This window comes from Phocoena phocoena, chromosome 4, assembly GCF_963924675.1.
Source record: "Phocoena phocoena chromosome 4, mPhoPho1.1, whole genome shotgun sequence".
Taxonomy (NCBI): domain Eukaryota; kingdom Metazoa; phylum Chordata; class Mammalia; order Artiodactyla; family Phocoenidae; genus Phocoena; species Phocoena phocoena.
Genome location: NC_089222.1, coordinates 62855636 through 62874107, shown reverse-complemented (window position 1 = coordinate 62874107; position 18472 = coordinate 62855636). Strand labels below are relative to the sequence as shown.

General features: G+C 53.5%; 1 protein-coding gene across 2 annotated transcripts; it reads right to left on the bottom strand.

The window, feature by feature from the left end:
* Positions 1 to 2618: 2618 nt before the first annotated feature.
* DVL3 (dishevelled segment polarity protein 3) lies at positions 2619 to 16615 on the bottom strand. 2 transcript variants are annotated; one of them, XM_065875787.1, is made up of 16 exons: positions 16455 to 16615; positions 10982 to 11051; positions 10336 to 10457; positions 10081 to 10215; positions 9767 to 9856; positions 9516 to 9609; positions 9231 to 9300; positions 8456 to 8595; positions 8212 to 8288; positions 8036 to 8103; positions 7763 to 7880; positions 7000 to 7142; positions 6638 to 6805; positions 5661 to 5669; positions 3155 to 3370; positions 2619 to 3055 (listed from the first exon to the last, which is right to left on the bottom strand). In XM_065875787.1, the coding sequence occupies exons 1-16, from the start codon at positions 16613 to 16615 to the stop codon at positions 2619 to 2621; spliced, it is 2118 nt and encodes a 705-aa protein (XP_065731859.1). The 2 variants fall into 2 exon arrangements, with proteins under 2 accessions (XP_065731859.1, XP_065731858.1); XM_065875786.1 differs by lacking the exon at positions 5661 to 5669 and having other exon boundaries at positions 7000 to 7131; positions 7731 to 7880; positions 9767 to 9902; positions 10106 to 10215.
* Positions 16616 to 18472: the final 1857 nt, after the last annotated feature.

Genomic DNA, 18472 nt, shown 5'->3' with positions numbered 1-18472 from the left:
CTGAATACAGGCACTTCTAATTCTTGAATCAGCACTCAAGGTTTACTTCTACCTTTCCAAAAGCTTCGTCCTCAGTACATATCCTAAACCCCTACCAATTTAGAATAAATAATAATAATAATAACAATAGCTAACATTTATTGAGCACCTATTCTACTGTGTGCCAGGCACTGTGCTAGGCACTTTTCGTACAATATCTAACTTAAATCCTCACAACAACCCTGTGAGGTAGGTATTATTATCATCATTTTACATATGAGGAAACTGAGGCTCAGAGAGACTGAATAACTCTCTTATCACGCAACCAAAAAGTAGTAGAGCTGGGATTCAAACCCAGAATAACCTGACTCCAAATCCCATGCTCCTGTGAACTAGAGTAGAGGCAGAGGGGAGAGGAAGGGCCAAATTCAAGAAAGATTGTTGTTGGAGTGGAATGGATATGATATACTGACTAGTAAAATATGAGAAGGAATTTAAGCCCATAAATGTTTCTAGCTGGTGAGCCTATGAAGAGTGTGATGAAGGTAACCATGATTGGAATTCAGAAGGAACACACTTCGGAGGGGGGGGGAAGGAAATGAGTTGAGTCCACGTGGACACGTCCATGGAGAGGTCCAGCGGGTGATAAAAATACAGATCTAAAGATAAAGGGAAGTTAGGGCTGGAGATACATATTTGGGAATCACCAGCATATTAATGGCAGTTGAGGATGTCAGGATGATGATACCGTTTCGGGAGTAAATACAGAGGAAAGAGAAGTGGAACAGAGATAAAATACAGGGACCCTGAAGGCATGAGCAATAGTGGAGGAATCCTCAAGAGAGTCAGAGACGGAAGAATCAGAGGAGGAAGAGAAGTACAGGAGGCAGCCCTATAGTGGTGGCTAGAGGAAACCATGTTCTGGGTTGGGAGCAAACCTAGAGCTCCCAGAAGAAACGCAAGACTGAGTCACACTTCTAACACAGCCCTCATGCACCCCAAATCCCAGGGAATATTTGTTAAATGAATGAATGCCAAAATACCCCTACCCTGGGTTGCTCCAAGACCTGGAGCTTAGGACTTCATCTTATGCTTGACATGCCAGACCTAAAAATATGGAAGCCTAGGTGAGCCAGAATTTATAGAAGAGGCTCACAGAGAAAGTTGTGATTTGCTTAAATGGGAGAATAAGGTAAAAACTAAAGCTTGGCACTCTGTCTGGAAGTCCCAGAAGTCACCCTGCCTAACCTTGCTCTGGGTTATCATGGTGATGGTAAAAACACAGGAGGGTGTGTGGGGCGCGGGGCAGGGTGAGAACAGCCTGTCAGTTGCCTGGGGGGGTCCTGCGCTGAGCCCAATCAGAGACCCAGATTATGGGCTTTAACCAGATAGAAATATTATGGGGACATGTGTGGGAGGTTTGAGGGCTATGAAGAAAGGGAGAGAGAAATCAGGGGACCAGCCCCATGACCTAGGAGTGGACTGGGAGAGAGGGTCCAGCCCTCTGGTCAGGGACCAGCCCTGAGGCTTAAGTGAACTTGCATAGGCACGTGTGTGTTGGGGCAGGGGGTGGGGGAGGTGTGTGTGAGAAAGAGGGAGAGAGGGAAAGAAAGAGAGTCTCTCACACATGGGCGAGAGGCTGGGTGCTCCTCAGAAGCCTAGTGACTCAACAGGTTAAAGTGTGGGTACTGGGGCTGAAATATCCTTGGGAAGCCCTGAGGGGCTGCTGAAGCAGGGCTCCTGGTCTCCTCGGAGGCTGGGCCTCCCCTCGCTGGGGGCTCACAGAAAGTCAAACAGCCCGAAATTCTTGGCTGCTCCAGGCCCAGGAAAAATTGGGGGAGGAAAAAAGAAAGAAAAGAAATGTTTCAGGCCCCGAGGTGAGATGAGCCTGCTGGTTAGTAGGGTTAGGGTCTGAAGGAACTAGCACACCGGGCAGGCATGGGGCAGCAGTGGGGCTGGGTATAGAGCACAGATGCTCCTTGGAATCCACTAGCAGCTCAGGCAACTGAGGGGGCCCGCTGGGCTTCTGCTAAGGTTGAGCGCAGGTGGAGTTAGTGTGGATGGTTACTGGAGGTGACTACAGCTCTAGGGTGCGGGGCTGAGGCAGTAGCAAGGGCAGTTAGGAGGAGGGGCAGAGGAAGCAAGTCTTTTTTTTTTTTTTGTATCAGTATTAAGGGGAAAAACCAAGAAATCGGCACGCATGCTTGAGGGGATGGGTTAATAGAGGGATGATGCAGCTGAATGAATGGTGAAAAAGAACTGAGGGAGGGAAAGTGGGGATGAGGGGTATGCAGGCCCTCAAGGGCACCGCTGGGTCAGCTCCTGAAGTCTGTGTGGTGGTGATGGCGGGTGGTAAGGAGCAGCACCAGCAGTTCGGGTCCCAGGGACACGAAGGATCCCGGGAAGTCCTGTGCAGCGGTTAGTGGGCAGAGGAACAAGCCGGGGCTGGTGGCAGGTTAGGGGCTGCAGTGGCCATCAGGTGCACCCTGCCCTCGCTGCACCCAGCGAGCGGTTAGCGGGCCTGGATTTAGTTCCATTTATTTCCCTTTCAGGTACCAAAGTAAAAATGACGGACGGACGGAGAAAGGGACGCGGCCTGCCCGGGGCGGGGTGGGATGGAAGTGGGGAAGGGGCCCTGCTCACATCACATCCACAAAGAACTCACTGGGGTTTCCCATGGCCATGCGGAAGGACTGTCTGCTGGCGGTCAGTTCAGGGGGCACGGAGGCCAGGTCGCGGCCCGGAGGGGCTCCCGGGGGCCCCATGGCCGCAGGCGGTGGGGGCATCATCAGCATGGGGGGGCCGTAGAGAGGGGGCACCCCGGGGGGGCCGTAGCTCGGGTGCGTGTGATGGCTGCGCAGGCTGCTGGCCAGCGAGTGGTGGCTGCGGTGGCTGTGCTCGCTAGCGGCAGGACCCGAGCGCTCACTGGGCGCCCGCTCCCGCGCCCCCCGCAGGCTGCTGCGGGTCGTGTGGTCCGATTCGCTGCCGCTGCCGCCCGACTTCGAGTCCCCGGTCTTCGGGTCCTTCTCCTTCCGCCGGTCGCTGCCGCTACGGTTGGAGCCACTGCTCCGGCTGCCTGCAGGGGACAGGCAGGGACGGGGTGGGGGACACTCAGAACTTGCAGAGGAAGCCTGGGGCTCGCCTGGGGCTCCCTCCACGACCCCCGCCGCCTTACCTTCACTGTGCTGACTGCTGGCGCTGCCCCCGCCATAGCTGTACCCCAGCTCGGGGAAGCCTGGGTGCGGGTTGTAGGGGTGTGGGGGCGGCGGGTACTGGTAAGGGAAAGCCATGGGCCAAGGGGCAGCCCCTGGGTGCGGCAGAGGGGCCAGCGTGTCCTGGTCGGAGGCGCCGCTGGAGCCATCATGATCGTGGAGGGAGAGGTTGGCCATGTCTGTGGAGGGGAGGGGAGGGCATCTGAGCTGGGTCTATCCCATGCCTTCGCACCCGCAGTCAGCAGAGAGATGCCCAGCCTCGGCCCGGTGGGTGCGTTTGGGAAGACAGTGACAGCAGTGGCAGTGTCCCACCAGAACGGGAGGAGGGACAGGCCAGAGATCTCTCACTCCTTCAGACCCCCTCTGTCACTCTCCAGAGGTGGTGGGGAGGGAGATCCTGCAGAGCCAGCCCCCGAGAAAACCGTCCCCAGGAAGGCCCTGAGTCACCACTTCAGGTGCTCAGTGCCAAATCCCAGTTTCTCCTCCTTCCTCCGTGGGCTGGAGGAAGGGGCAAAACTCTTGCTTGGCAATCGCCCTCCCCACTCTGTTCCCTTACGGGAAGGGTAGGGTGGGGAATATGGGAGGCCGAAATACCAGACAGCCGCCAGCTACTGCATACCTGCACTTCCTCAGGTACAGTGCAAGCACTTCATCTCACGCAAACGTTACCACCCCATGAGGAAGGTATTAAGTCACACTTTTTCCAGATGAGGAAAGTGAAGTCCAGAGAGGTTAAATGACCAGCCTGAGGTCAACCCAAACTGCAGCCAGAGCAGAAGCTAAGAGGTGCTTACTTTCTCTTTACCTTTCCAGATGAGGGTATTAGTAAGGAGGAGGGGGCAGTTTGGGGAAATTTAGGTGAAATTTTGCCCTCCTTACTCACTTAGGACTAAAAAAACACCCATTAAAAGCCAGAATGAACACAGGGCCTTTCAGAGCCTCCCCACACAGAAGGCCCTTGGCCCAGATCAATTTTCTGGTGCTTCTGGGAAGGGTGGGAGTGGGGTGGAAGGGTCCAGAAACAGAACAACTTAGATGCCTCCTCTGTGCTCTCCACCCCATTCCCAGCCAGGCCTAGTTCTTCACAGCACTTGAGTCACTGCACTAACATCACTTCTTTCATGACTCTGACTCCCCAGTAAACTGTGCACAGGCAAGGCTGCTCCCACCAATGCTGGAACCATCTGGAAGGGAGTATAAGGGGCCACTAGACCTGCCTGCCTGGGACACCCCTTGTTCACAGGTCCCTGGGGTGAACAGGTCCCTGGTTCTCTGGGACCACCCGTACCAGGTCCCAGAGCTCTGAGAGAGCTGCAATTGCCCAGGAGCCAGCTGCTGGATACAGACTGAGCCCTTTGTTGCAAGCCCTTAAGGGAGCTGAGCCAACCTTACAGGGGAGAAGAGGTCAGGAGAGGGGGCTGAGGCAGCCTATGGAATCTACCAGCCAAACCATCAGTCAAGGCCGGCAGCTAGCATGAGAGGTGGTGGCGGTGGGAAGCAGGGGCGTGCCTCGGTGACCACTTCAGCTGCCAGGCTGTCATCCCATGGGGAGTGACTGTGTGCTCCGGGGGTTACCCAGGTCCCCAGCTATTCCCTTTGAACCTGCTGTACTCCCAACTGAGGAGACCTCACCAGTGAGAAGGAAAAGACCTGTCCTGTCAGCATCTCCCTGAGCTCGGCTTCTGCTGGACTTGGTCCATGGGTAGGAGACCCAGAATGCCCCTGGGATGGAACAATGTCTCTCTGAGCAAAAGCCACAGCTATCCTGAGAAGCTTTATGTACCCATGAAGGTTTGGGGCCAGGGCTCACTTCTACTAATGATGATAATAATAGCCGTATTTGACTGAGTCTAAGAAGCCATTGATTATAAGATGCACCCCAATTTCAGAGATACTGAAATGTGAAAAAAATGTTCATCTTAGAATTAAATATATGATAAATGGACAACTTTTTTAGAGCAATTACTGTGGGCCAAGCATAGTGCTAAAAGCATTACATACATTATCTTATATCATTCTCAAAACAGACCTATAAGTTTTACTGTTATCTCCATCTTACAGATCAAGAAATCAAGGCACTGAGAGGCTGTGTCACTTACTCATGTTCACACAGTGAGGGTGGAGCTAAAATCTGAACTCAAAACTAACTCCAGGGCTTCCCTGGTGGTGCAGTGGTTGAGAGTCCGCTTGCCGATGCAGGGGACACAGGTTCGTGCCCCGGTCCGGGAAGATCCCACAGGCTGCGGAGCAGCTGGGCCCGTGAGCCATGGCCGCTGAGCCTGCGCGTCCGGAGCCTGTGCTCCGCAACGGGAGAGGCCACAACAGTGAGAGGCCCGCGTACCGCAAAAAAAAACAAAAACAAAAACTAACTCCAAAACCTTATGCATCTATTACTACTCCATGGGGCCATGCCAGAGCTGCTGAGGGACAGGGACCCCACCCAGCCTACACCAGGGACTTATGCTCCACAAGAACAACCTTTCTAGCCCCTAGAACCTAATCTGAAGCATTTTAAGGGCTAGCTTTTGGACTCCAGCCAGCACCACTGGGCTGAGAGAAGCCTCCCTCAGACAGGGGTGGCTGCTGGGGCCGTGCTTCAGCTCCCAATCCTGAGCTCTGCTGCCCTGTTTTGAGGACTCCTCTTCCTGAGAGCTGTCCACAGGCTCCGGAGAATGGGGGTTCCCTACATACTTCTCCTGCTTAATAACCCTCATTGGCTTTGTACTTTCTCAGGATCAAGTCCAAATTCCTTGGTACAGCTTACAGAGTCCTCTACAGCCTGGCCCTGACAGCTTTTCCAGCTTCACTGAGAGGCACAGCCCCACCCTGAGAGGTCTGAGGAGGCTGTGGACTTGAGGCCTCAGGCCAGCTCCAGGACGTCCTGCCTTAGTGGAAGCTGCTTGGTGCTGTGAGGGTGAGCAGGGGCCAAGGCTAGGAACTCTGTTTGGTCTTTTGCTGGGACAATGTTTCTGCAGCACCACACACCTAGGACAACCCTGATGGTGGGAAGAACAAAGGATCTGGAGCCAGAAAGACCTAGATCCAAGGCCTAGCTCCTCTGCTTCTAGCTGTGAAACGTGGGAGGGACTGCTTAACTTCTGTAAGTCTCAGTTTCCTCATCTGAAAACAGGGATAGTAATCCGTCTCCCCAAGGGTTGTGGGGAGGTTGTGAGGCTTGAAGGGAGAGTGAGATGATGCTTTAGAAACAATCAGCACGGTGCCGGGCACAGAGCAGGCACTTAGAAAATGCCAGCCCCCAGAGGGGGATGTAGGGCAGGTAAAGAGGCTGGACTGGGCTCTGCCTCTACGACAGAACTGTCCGGTCTCGAGATTCCCCCAGCTCTGCTACCCCCTCATCTGGGTTCCCTAGAGTCTGCTGCCACATCCCCGGGCAACTCTCCACTTCCAAGCAGGAGACAGGGCAAGGAGGTGGGGGAGGCACGTACTGCCACAGAGGTCGCCGAAGATGTAGTAGCACTGCTCAGAGAAGGTGATCTTGTTGACAGTGTGGCGGATGAAGCCGGCCTTCAGCAGGTTGCTGGCGTATTTGCGGGCCTCTCGCCGGTCAGTGAAGCCTTCCACGTTGTGGTACAGCCAGTCCACCACATCCGAGCCTGAGGGCAAGGCTGCCACTTGACTGGGAGGCCCACCTGACCTGGGCTCTTCTGGCCTCGCAGAAGCCATGAGGCTAGTGCTGATTCCAGCTCAAAGGAGTGGCCCAAGGGAGTTCTTGGCCGCCCCGCCCCCCGGCCTGCCCTGCCCCACTGCTCTCCACCCTGTCCTTCATCCCACCATGGGGCCCTCTCACCGATGAAAGCATTGGGGATGGTAATCTTGAGCCACATCCTGTCACGGACCTCCAGCCCGGATTCAGGGGAGGCCATGGCTTTTACGATGGCGGCCATGTCACTGTGGATGGACAGGTGGAAGTCGTCTAGGCCTGGGGGTAGGAGGCAGAATGGTGAGGCAGAAAGGGGCTATGGAGCTAGGTACACAGAAGTTTGCATTCCAGCTCTACCACCTAATAGCATGGACCAATGTCGAGCAAATCACCGATTTGTTGGACACTCAGTTTCCTCTTCCATAAAAATAGGGACTTTAGTATCTATTTCACAGGATATTTAAAGAGAGAATTAAATAGTGTAAATGAAGGGGCTTAGCCCAGTGTATAATGCGTGCTATGATAATAAAAAGGCAGTCAGTTACTGAGTGCTTACTTTATGCCACACTGTGACTGATGCTTTACTTGTATCCTCTCATTAAACCCCCAGGAACCTGGTAAAGTGCATATCATTAGTCCCATTTCACGAGAGGAAACTGAGGCTTACTGAGTGCTCAGTACAGGTTCAGAAGCAAACTCTGTTTGGTGAGGGTCAGCATCCACTGAGGAAAACTGCAGAGTAAGGTAGCTGGAATGAACCGAGTCTCCTCCTCTCCAGCCCCCTCTGACGCTCAAGCAAGAGGATCCAGGTGGGCCTTCGGCAGTCCCTCCCAGCTGGCCCTGTCTGCTGGGCCCAGGGGTCAGGGTTGGACACTCACGCTCTGTGTCAGGGATGGAGCTGGTGATGGAGGAGCTGGTGGAGGTGATGGTGCTCAGGGAGGGGCTCATGCCGTAGGCAGGGAAGGTGCCGGTCATGGCTGCAGTGTGGGAGACCCAGGCCGCGGGGTCAATGGGCCGGATGGGCTCGCCTGCGGGGAGGATGAGGAGTCAGGGGCTGCCTGCCCTGCCTACTGCTTGGCCCAACAGGGTAGGTATGAGGGTTCAGGGTAACACGGAAGGAAGGAGAGATAGGGCTCACATAGGTCAAGCACCAGCTTTAGGGCCAACTGCCCCATCCACTTACTCCTGGGCAGTGTGAAGCACCCACGTGGACTTGGGTCCCAGCACTTGGCTACAGTCAAGGTGATGGGCCTGAAAGCAAGGGTGTCCCTAGTAAGGGCAGGATGTGCGGAGGCCAAACCAAGCCCCTTGCCTGATAGCCAGAAATACCTGCCCCCTCCTCCCCAGTGCCATCCATACCCTGGTTTGTGCACGATCTCCCGCAGTACCCGGACCGCGTCGTCATTACTCATGTTCTCAAAGTTGATCTCGTTTACCTGGGAAAGAGGACCAGGAGTGGGATAAGCAGCTGTGCTGGGGAGGTGGGTAGGGAAGCTGAGTTTGGTGGGCCAGGGGGTCTTCCCCTTACCAAGAAGCAGGGTACAGACGGCATGGACATCTCCCCATCCCTATCCATACCACCACCCACGGTGGGCAATGGTACCTGTAACAGCATATCTCCTGGCTCGATGCGTCCATCAGCAGCCACGGCCCCCCCCTTCATGATAGAGCCAATGTAGATGCCTCCGTCACCACGCTCGTTGCTTTGGCCCACAATGGAGATACCCAAGAAGTTATACTTTTCTACAGGGAGTAACAAGACCTTGAGAGAGGAACCAAGTTCCTACCCAACTTCCAAGCCCCATATTAGAAAAGGGTAGAAAGGGACAAGAACTAACTTATTGGACCTGAGTCAGGCACTGTATTCCACATGCTCAAGCATGCTTTCACTTGATCCTCGTTGGCTATGAGGTAGGGACTCAGTCCTGTTTTACAGAGCAGACAACTGAGGTTCAGAGAATTTAAGTGACTTTTCTAAGCCATGAAGTGGCAGAGTCAGGATTCAAACTCAGATTTAAATTCCAAAGTTGGGGCTCTTTTCCCTACATCCAGCTATCTCCTAAAGAAGAGCACCTAGGGTAGAAATCAGAGAGCAAGAATGCAGTGCCTGAAAAATGGGAAGCGGGGAGGAATCAGAAATCACTTCCTCTAGGAAGTCTTCCCGGATGCCATTCTCTGCGTCCATAGCTCTCTGTGCTTATCTCTGTCATAGCCCTGATCATGAGCTACTGAAGTGATCAGTGTATGTACCAATTTATGCTTATGAAAGAGAACTTCTTGAGGGCAGGGAACGTAGCCTGTGCCTCTCTGAACTCCTCGAGTCTGCCCAGCGTCTGGCATGTAGCAGGTGCTCACGAGAGTTGTTTCACCAGACTCACCCATGTTGAGAGTGACCGTGATGATGTTGAGTGACATGGTGGAGTCCGTGATGCTGCTGAAGGATGAGGACTGGAACAGACAGAGGCCCTGAGTAGCAGGCAATGCTGGCAGGAACTCACTGCTCCCACCTGGCTCCGCCTCAAGGTGAGCCCTCAGCACCACCTCCCCTCTCAGGTTCTAAACCCTGACCCAAGGGGAGGGGTCTGAGGAAGCACAGACTCTGGCCCTGCCTGGGCAGGAGGGCTTGGTCTGCTCCCACCCACCCTAACATCTCAGCTCCATACCCTCTCAATCCGCGAAACCTTCTGCTTCCGCCGCCGCCGCTTGTGTCTTCTCATCAGGCGTGAAGCGCTGCTCTGCTCTGTGGAGCTGCTGAACCTGTGGGGCCCACAGTCATTCCCCACCGAGCTGGCCCAGCCCTGCCCCATAAGAGGCACCGCAGGGCCCAGGTCCCGCCCAGGGGCCCAGCATCCTCAGGGTTCAGGGCTCCTCCGGGGTCACCTGTCCCACAGTACCCATGAAACCAAAGCCCCACCTGCTGGTGGAGTCATCCTCATCTGAATCAAAGAAGCTGGTGGTTTCCAACTCGCTGCTCATAAGGGTGGATGAGCTGTCATACCCCCCTGGCTCTCGCCGCCGCTCCCCCTTTGCAGTTCCATTTAGCCGGGTTGCTGCAGGAGATGGAGGCAGCTGGATTCACAGATGCAGGAGAGAAAGAGGAGCGAGGAAGGAGCAGGGGCTGCACTGGGGCCAGGCGTACCCAGAACTCAGGAAGTAGGGCAGAGAGGTGGGTAGCTGAGTGGAAGCTGCGGGGCGGGGGTGGGGGTGGGGGGCGGGGGGGGGTGGGGAAGGTGTCTGTTCAGGGAAGACGCACTGTGCTCTGGGCCATCCCTCCGTCGTGGCCGCTCTCGCTGGGCAGACACCAAGGAGTCAGTCTCTGTGTCATTGTCCAGGTTCTCCTGGCTGCCCCCACCAGCATGAGGGCTGCAGGGAAGAGAGGACTTGGTGGGGGAGGGGGCAGGCTGGGGGCTCCCTCCCCCAGCCCTGAGCTGAGTTGACGCAGACCTCCCCCATGGGCCCTCCCCACCCTCAGGTCACACTCACTGGAAGGATGGGGGCCGGGAGTCCCCAATGCCTCCTGTGCGCTCCATGGGCGGTGGCAGTTCCGATGGGTTGTCAGCACAGAAGGGAGCTGGCTCTGGGTGTGAGCCCTCAGCCGACACCAGCTGATGGGGAGAAAATGCATGGATAGTAGGGCGCAGGGGCCCCAGGGAAAAGGGGATAGTTGGCTTCTGGCAGGGCATGAGACTTGGGGAGAATGAAGCAAGGGACATGCAGGGAGAAGAAACAGGACTGTGTTAGGTCAGCTGAGATGAGGAATGGACCCACTGCTGGGTTGATGAGGAGGCTGGGAGGCATGGGTTGGTGAAGTGGGATGGGGGCAGAGAACAAGAGTCAGAGGTCCAAGGTAGAGGTCAGCAAGTGACAGAAGGGAACCTGAGGCAAAGTACCTCAGAGGACATAGGAGACGTTTTTGTCTCCAACGTGTATTTCTGTCTCTCTTTTCCCCCTTCTCACCACTCCCTCACTTTTCACCAAAGCTATAGAATCTGGGGTGAGAGTCAGTTCAGTTAGAAAACTCAAGGAATATTCAGATACTGAAGCATAAAACCACAGTCTCAGCAATGCCTTTCCTCCATCCAGCCCACTGCAGGAATGCAGGTGGAGAGGGCTGAGGGGGGCTCCTTACCCAGGACACCACCCGGCCATTGAAGCAGGGCAGCTTGGCATTGTCGTCCGAGATCTCCTCCTTCACCACTCTGCAGGGAAAGGTGGGTGTCAGAGCGAGCTTTCTGAGGTGGAATCGGAGGCATCCTCACAACCCCAACTCTCAGGGGCTCCTCTACCCTAAACTGGGAATCAAACCACCAGCATAAGCCTGTTCAAATGGGAGCAGGGATGGGCTGACCAGGGACAGCTCTTTGTCACCACCAGGAAGACACCAGCCATGCCCAGGCCATCTGCCTTCCTGGGGCATCCTCTTGGTCATCAGGTGATTGCAAATTACACGACAAATCACTGTCCCCAGTGAGTGCAGTCGCCCCCTAGAATCTCGAGAGCTGTACCCATCCTAACAATGGCTCTCCTGGGCTGGACTTTATCTTTCCCTCTGACCCTAAACTAGGAAAAAGCACACCCGTATCACTGTTCTTCCCTTCTCATTTGGGAATCCTAATATTCTTCTGGGAGATGTGGATGAGGAATTTAAGGAAATTAGGAAAGAGAAGGGGAGAAGGCATTTACCAAACATCCTCTACTGCCACTATGACATTAGTAACAACTGCTCTCATATATTGAGCATGTATTGGGTTGGCCAAAAAGTGCGTTCGGATTTTTCTGTAACATCTTATGGAAAAACCCCAAGGAACTTTTTGGCCAACCCAATATTATAGGCCAAGCACAAAGCTAAGTACTTTACTTGTATCACTTCGTTTAACATTCATAGTAATGTTATAAAATAGATACAGATGGGGAAACCAAGGCTCAGTAGGTTCAGAAATTTACCTACAGTCACACGATTAATAAGTGAAGAGATGGAATTTGAATCCTGGTCAGCCTGATTCCAAAGCCTTTATTCTTACCTATTATACCATCTTATCTCCCTATAGTTAGAATGTATAATCTTCACATCAGCCTCATTGTATAGACCATATGATCCTGATTTTATGAATAAGGAAACTGAGAAACAATCAGTAACTTGTTCAAGGTCACAGAGCTAGATATCAGAGCTGGAATTCCACCCCAAGCTCGTCTGACTCCAAACCCCATATTCTTTCCATGGTATTTCACATTCTTTCCCGTACAGTGAGAGAGGTGATGTGGGTCTGTGTGGAGGGTGACGGTGTGGGAGACAGTGATGTGGGACATGGGGTGGCGGATGGGGGAAGGGTAGGATGTAGTCTCAGGCATGTAGTTTGGCCTGGGGCATGCAGTGAGGCAAGAAGTCAGACCACAACTACAATATGGGGCCAGGAAAGGAGATAGAAAAGCTTGAGGCCTGCACCCCCAGACTGATCAAATACCCCAGGAGCACAGAGCTAGAAAGCTGTGATCAGGGGCAAGAGGAAGACACATGCCTGGAGTTATGAGCAGAGAGGGAAGACAGCAAGGAAGGAGGCTGGGAAGCCCAGTCCTCCCTTTTTCTTAAAGCAGCTCCTGCCCAGAGCTTGGGACGTGCTTGGCTTCTTGTGATGCTCACATTCTTGGACTCACAGCCAAGTTCGAAGGCTGAGTCTGCCCTCCTCCCTCCCCTTCAGCTTTGGCTCCTCCACTGTTTCCAACCCCACAGCAACCCCAGGAAAGCAGCTCAAATCATCCTGCTCAGGCCCACCATGGCAGAAAGCCTGGAGACAGAACAAGCTAGAAAACAGGGACACAGAGATAGCTCAGACCCACCAGCCAGTCTGACCACAGGGCACCCCAAGCTCGCAGCCCCCATGGGAACTGGGGGTCAAATTAAAAGGAGGTATGTGGGTCACGTGGCAGGGACTGTGATCTGCTTTGGAGAGGGTCTCAGCAGCCCTGTGGTGGGAAACTGCTGCTGAGGCCCCACCACACAGCTCAGCACTACAGATGTTTCCTCTCTTTCTGGGGGTCACCGACAGGTCACCAAGGCTCTGCTGACTCACAATGATCAGCTGACCTTCGGGAGCCTTGGGGGACCTCAGACAGGCCTCCCCTTCCCTCTGTGGAGCTGAATGGCTCAGGGTTCTGCAGCATTTATGCACTCACATACACACACACACCCCAAGTGGAGTCGGACAAATCTGGGTTCAAATTCCAATTCTGCTACTTATCAGCCCTCCTATCTTAGAGAGATTTCTTGACTTTTCCAAGCCTTTGTCTCATCCTGGTAAGTGAGATTTGTAAGTGCCTGGCATGGTCCAGGCATACACTAAAAACTAGTTACTAACTTTGTCAATGTTTTGCGGGATCCATACCCTCTTTCTAACTAGGTGTAAGTTTCGAAGGGCAGGGGCCAAATAAATCTGCTTATCACTCCTTGTTCATTCAATTAAAAAGCCTTTGCCAAGAGCCCAGTGGGCTTTAAGTTTTGTGCTTGCCATTGCATGGATCTCAAGAAGCATTAGACCTGGAGCCTGTCTTGTCCTTGGAGGTTACTGTCCAATGCATAGTTCACATGAGTATATTGCAAGTGGGAAGTGATCAGAGCTGTAAGAGCAGCAGATGTGTTCACTGGACAGACATCTACTGAGTATTATTTAGTGTTAGGTCCTGGCTAGGAGCTGGGTAGGTATAAGGATAAATAGAAATAAGTGCCATAGCTTTAAAAGTGCAACCCAGAGGAAAGGAGAATTTGGACCTGGAGAAGACAAGGGAAAAGAAGTACTCCAGGTAGAAGGCCCAGAGACAGGCTAGTGTGTGACATGGAGCGGGGAGCAAAACAGTTAGTGGCCTGACTTCCCATGTTATTCCTCCCATGGCTCAAGGCCCCTCAAATGGTGGTACCTTGTTCTTCCACCCACTATCCCCTCAGTGCTGAAAATGTTTAATTCTTCTTCTATATCCCAAATAATTTAAGAGGGCTGGACCTACCCTGAGCTTGACAAATACTTCTGGAGACCAGATGGGAGTTGGGAATCCTCAAGTCTTACACACCAGAACCCCAGAGGGAGAGCCTGGAAAGCTGGAGGAGATGGCAGCCTTCCTCCTCTGACCCACTTTCCCATCTGTCAGCAGAGGTTGCTGGCCCCTGCCAGACCTCCGTCTCATGGGGCTGGGATAAGGGGCAGCCCTATCACCTATACAGTTTGCCAAGGCTCAGCATCTCCCTCAGAGAGGATGCACCTGTTAAATGATGATGATAATACCTACAATTGTGTGATTAATGCCTTAGACTTTGGAACCAGGTTCCTAATAAGCTCTGCCACTTATTAGCTGTGTGACCTTGGCTAAGTAAGTTACTTAAGTTTTCTGTGCTCTAGTTTCCTCATCTATAAACTGGAGATATTACTACCTATTCCACAGGACTGTAAAGAGCATTGAATGACTAAAGATTTGAAAGTCATTTAGATCAGTGTCTGCACACTGTAAGCACCATAAAAAGAGTTTGATAAATAAATGAAATACATATATAAATATATATTCCTCAGTTGTTCGTCCTCTGTGACAAGACAGCCCTACCAGGTATCCTGATCGTTAATCCTTCTAGAAATAAAAACAAAATCAATCTCCTCCACTTCATTTTTACCATAGTTCGCAACCCCGCTAAAATGGCCTACTCTAATATTTTGCAAAAGATGGTTCAAGTTCCAGTACCACTGATGAATGCAAGATGGCTTCAGGTGTATCTGAATGAATGTTTAATTCGAGAGTTAAACATTTATTTTTAACATATTTTAGAAAGAAATATAAATAGAATGTCAGACCTGTGGTTTCATATTATTGACTAGGTCAAACTAAGAAAGCGTGAGTGGGCTGACAGTGGATTTAAAGAACAATATTAAGTCAACAGTGAGCGGATATAATGGGGGTTAGGCCTGGCTTGACAGCAGCCTGGGGAGAGTGGGAGGCAGCCCACAGAGATCTAGGTTTAGGAGGTGGGGGCTAGGCCCAGTAGACTCTGGGATGAGTGGGCGGTGGAGACACAGGTCTAACCCAGTCCCTCAAGGCACCTGACCCCAGGGTGGCCCCAGCGTACTGAAATGCAGCTGATTTTCCCCTATCCCATACGCTGAGGCAGTATCTTGGTCTCTTCTAACTCCATTCTTCCTTTATCAGACCAAGGCATCTGCCCACCTCACTCCCACCCCTTGCAGATGGATCCCTCTTCAGCATCTTCCAATCAGGGGTCTCTGTCTCTGGACTGAAGCCAGACAATCATTACTACACTAGGAGTACCCAACCCCAAGGCAGGAACAACAACAGAAACAAGAATAGAAGCCGCATAGCACTTCCCACTGTACAAAGCACTTTCACACATATGAGCTCTTGGGCTCAACAAACCCTGAGTTCCAAGGGGAAATGTGACAGCAAAACATGCAGAAGACAGAAAAGCTGCTAGCGTCCCAGAGCCAGGAGCGCCGGGGTCCTTGGAGAGAAGCCAGGCTGATGAACACGGGGGAGAAGAATTTCTCCCCTCACTCAGCTCTGGGCCTCTGCTCTAAAGAGCAGCGTAGGCCTCAGGCTAGGCTGGAGAGGCGGCCTTTAGGCCGGGAGGGCCCGGGAAGGCCTTCCCCGCAGGCCTCCAGGCCCAGTGCCCAGTTAGTGAGGGGCAGGCTAGTGTGGGGGGCCTCCCCCTCCCCCAGTCCCCTGGGAGTTGGGGGGGGGCGGTGAGGGGATCCACCAGGCTCCCCCTCCCAGGCCAGCTGCTACAGAACCTTCCGGCTCCAACATTCCATCCCCTCTTAAAGGGGAAGTCACTGCTTCCAAAACTCCGCCCGTCCAAAGCCCTGCAGCTGGGTGGATAAGACCCCTCCAGGGAAGGGAGGAGGAACACCAAGAGACCCTTCCTGGCCCTCCCATTAAGAGGCCCCAGTTCTGTGAGGGACTCTGCACCTGGGCTAGTGGGGAATCCTCCTCAGGGGTGAGGTGCTCTGCTCCCTGACAACATCCCCAACAGCCCACAAGGGACAGGGGAGACAGCTAAGTAAACATCAGAGCTGCAGGCCTTAGCTTACAGCCTGAGCACCCCCCAGCCAGTGCAAAGTCCCACAGCAGAGCCCTTAGATGCTCCATATTCCAAATATGGCTCTGAGTTGTGGAGCTGAAAAGATGGAGAAGGCGAAGGCCGAGTGCCGAACACCCGAAGTCTCTGCTAGAAAGGTGGCTCTGTTGGCAGGAGGAGGGTTGGGAACTGTGCTCTGGAACGGGTGGAGGGGGGGAAGGTGTGTCTGTGTGGGCCGCTGGTCTCTGAGGAGGTGAGGGGGCTTGACTGCGCTGGAACTGACTGCTCTTAGGGAGTTGGACGTCCCCTTAAACGAGGGGACCAAGGTTCCCCACAAGAGGGGAAAGGAGAGTCCCTAGAGGGGCTGGAACTCCAGCCTCTGAAAAAGCCAGTGGGGACCAAATGGCCGAGTCGCCCCTAGAATCCAGAGTAGGGGTAGAAGCCAGTGTAGCAAGGGGAGTCCGAACTGGCCGAGTGGGCCCCTAGAAGCCGGAGGGGCCGGGGTCCCCCGGAGGCGAGGCGGGGCCATCCTCACCCGAAATCGTCGTCCATAGACTTGAAGAAGAACTTATAGCTGGGTCGCTGCAGAACGCCCTTAAAGTCCGCCAAGGTGACGCGCTCGGCGGGCAGGGGCAGCTTCACCAGGTACGGCGTCTCCTGCCCGTCCAGGTGGTAGATGATCTTGGTCTCGCCCATGGCTCCGGCCTCGGGCCCGGCGGCCCGCGCGCTGCCTGCTCGGGCGGCGGGGCCGGGCCTCTCCGGCGGCGGCGGCGGTCGGCGCGGCCCAGCGGCTCAGCCCAGCTCCGCGGCCGGCCGCGGCGCCAGCTCCCTTGTTCTCCGGCCGCTCCCGGGTCCCAGCGCCGCCTGCCGCCGTCGCGGCCACCGCTTCCGCTCCCCACTCTCCCGGCTCTGCTGGCGACGGCGACTCTTCCGGTGGCCGCGGCCCTCCCGGCTCTTGGCTGCAGCCCGGTCCACTCCCCGCCCCCGACCCAGGCGCGGCTCCGCCCCGGCGCGGGCCCACCCCCGGCTGCAGCCGAGCCGCGCTGGCCGCGCGGCAGATGGCCTGGCCCTCGGCCGTACCCCGCAGACACCCCGCCCAGCCACCCTGCGGTGCTCAGCTCCTGCGCGCTGGTCCCAGGCCCAGAGGGGAGCGTGGCGGCGGTCGCCTACGCTCCCAAGGATGGAAGGGCAGATCTCTCCAGCCCACGTTCCCGGACTCTTCAAGGCCCTGGCTCTGGACCCAAGGGGGATCGGCTGCTTCTCTACAGCTGGGGAGGGATGTAATGTAGGGGTCGCTTTGCTTTCTGAGAAGGGACAGGGGGCGCGGTTTTGACCATGTATCGCTGGAGAAAAGGGACCTCGACATGGCCTTTTAGGGTCTGTTGAGAAGCACAGCTGCTATCACTGAGTCTACCAAACAACTCCTTAAGGTCAGAACAAGATCAAGTTGATTCCTTCTTATAACTTCAGTACCGAGGTGTAAAGCAGTGGTTTAATAAATGGGTTGAATGCAGAATGAGTACAGGAATGAAGATGCGTGTGAGACTGGGACATGAAGTCTCAAGCCAGAACTATAACAGGGGAAAGAGTAATATGGGTGGTCAGAGAAGGCCTCTTCCATTTGAGTTAAGACCTAGAACTAATGAGGAAGCAGCTATAAGAAGGTCTGGTCTGGGGGAAGAGCATTCTAGGCAGAGGGCACAGCGAAGTATAAAGGCCCAAGGCAAGAATAAACTTGCCAAATTTGAGGAACAAAAAGAAGGCCATTGTGACTACAATGATAGTGGTAGATGAGGCTGTAAAGGTAGACTGGGACCAGACCACATAGGTCCTTTTAGGCCACAGTAACAAATACGGGCTTCTCCCACTCCATTTTGTATACTGTTGCCAAATTAGCATTTCAAGATGAAGGACCTCTTTCAGACACCTCTTCAACTCAGAAACCTCTCCACATTCCGCAATGCCTTCCAAATATCCTTAGCATGATATTCAAAGCTCTCCATAATCTAACCTCTACCTACCTTTACAGCCTTTTTTTCATTATATCCTGACTAGTTTTGACTTAAGCAATTCAACCTACTTGCCAGCCCCTGCACACACCTTGTATATTTTTATTTCATACCTTTCCCTCTACTTTAAAATTTCATCAAAGTAATATGTGTGCATAGACAAATATTAAGAAACCTTACAGCAGTCCTGTCTCATTTCCCTCCCCACCCCCACCCCAGTGTACCTTTTTTTAGCTCATATTATTTCTTGATATATGCATTCTAGACATTACTTATTGATTTCCAATTTTGATTGATGGATTTACCTTTCTTCCACCTCCCCCTAACCTCTTAAAATGATAAGATCACATTTTTTGGTTAAGATAATACAGTACTTATATTACTTATAATATAGTATTGACATTTAACTATGAATAAATGCTTCCTTTACAACTTTTCCTCCTGGCATAATCATTTTTTAAAAAAATTAATTTTTGGCTCCATTGGGTCTTCGTTGCCGCGTGCGGTCTTTCCCTAGTTGCTGCGAGTTGGGGCTACTCTTCGT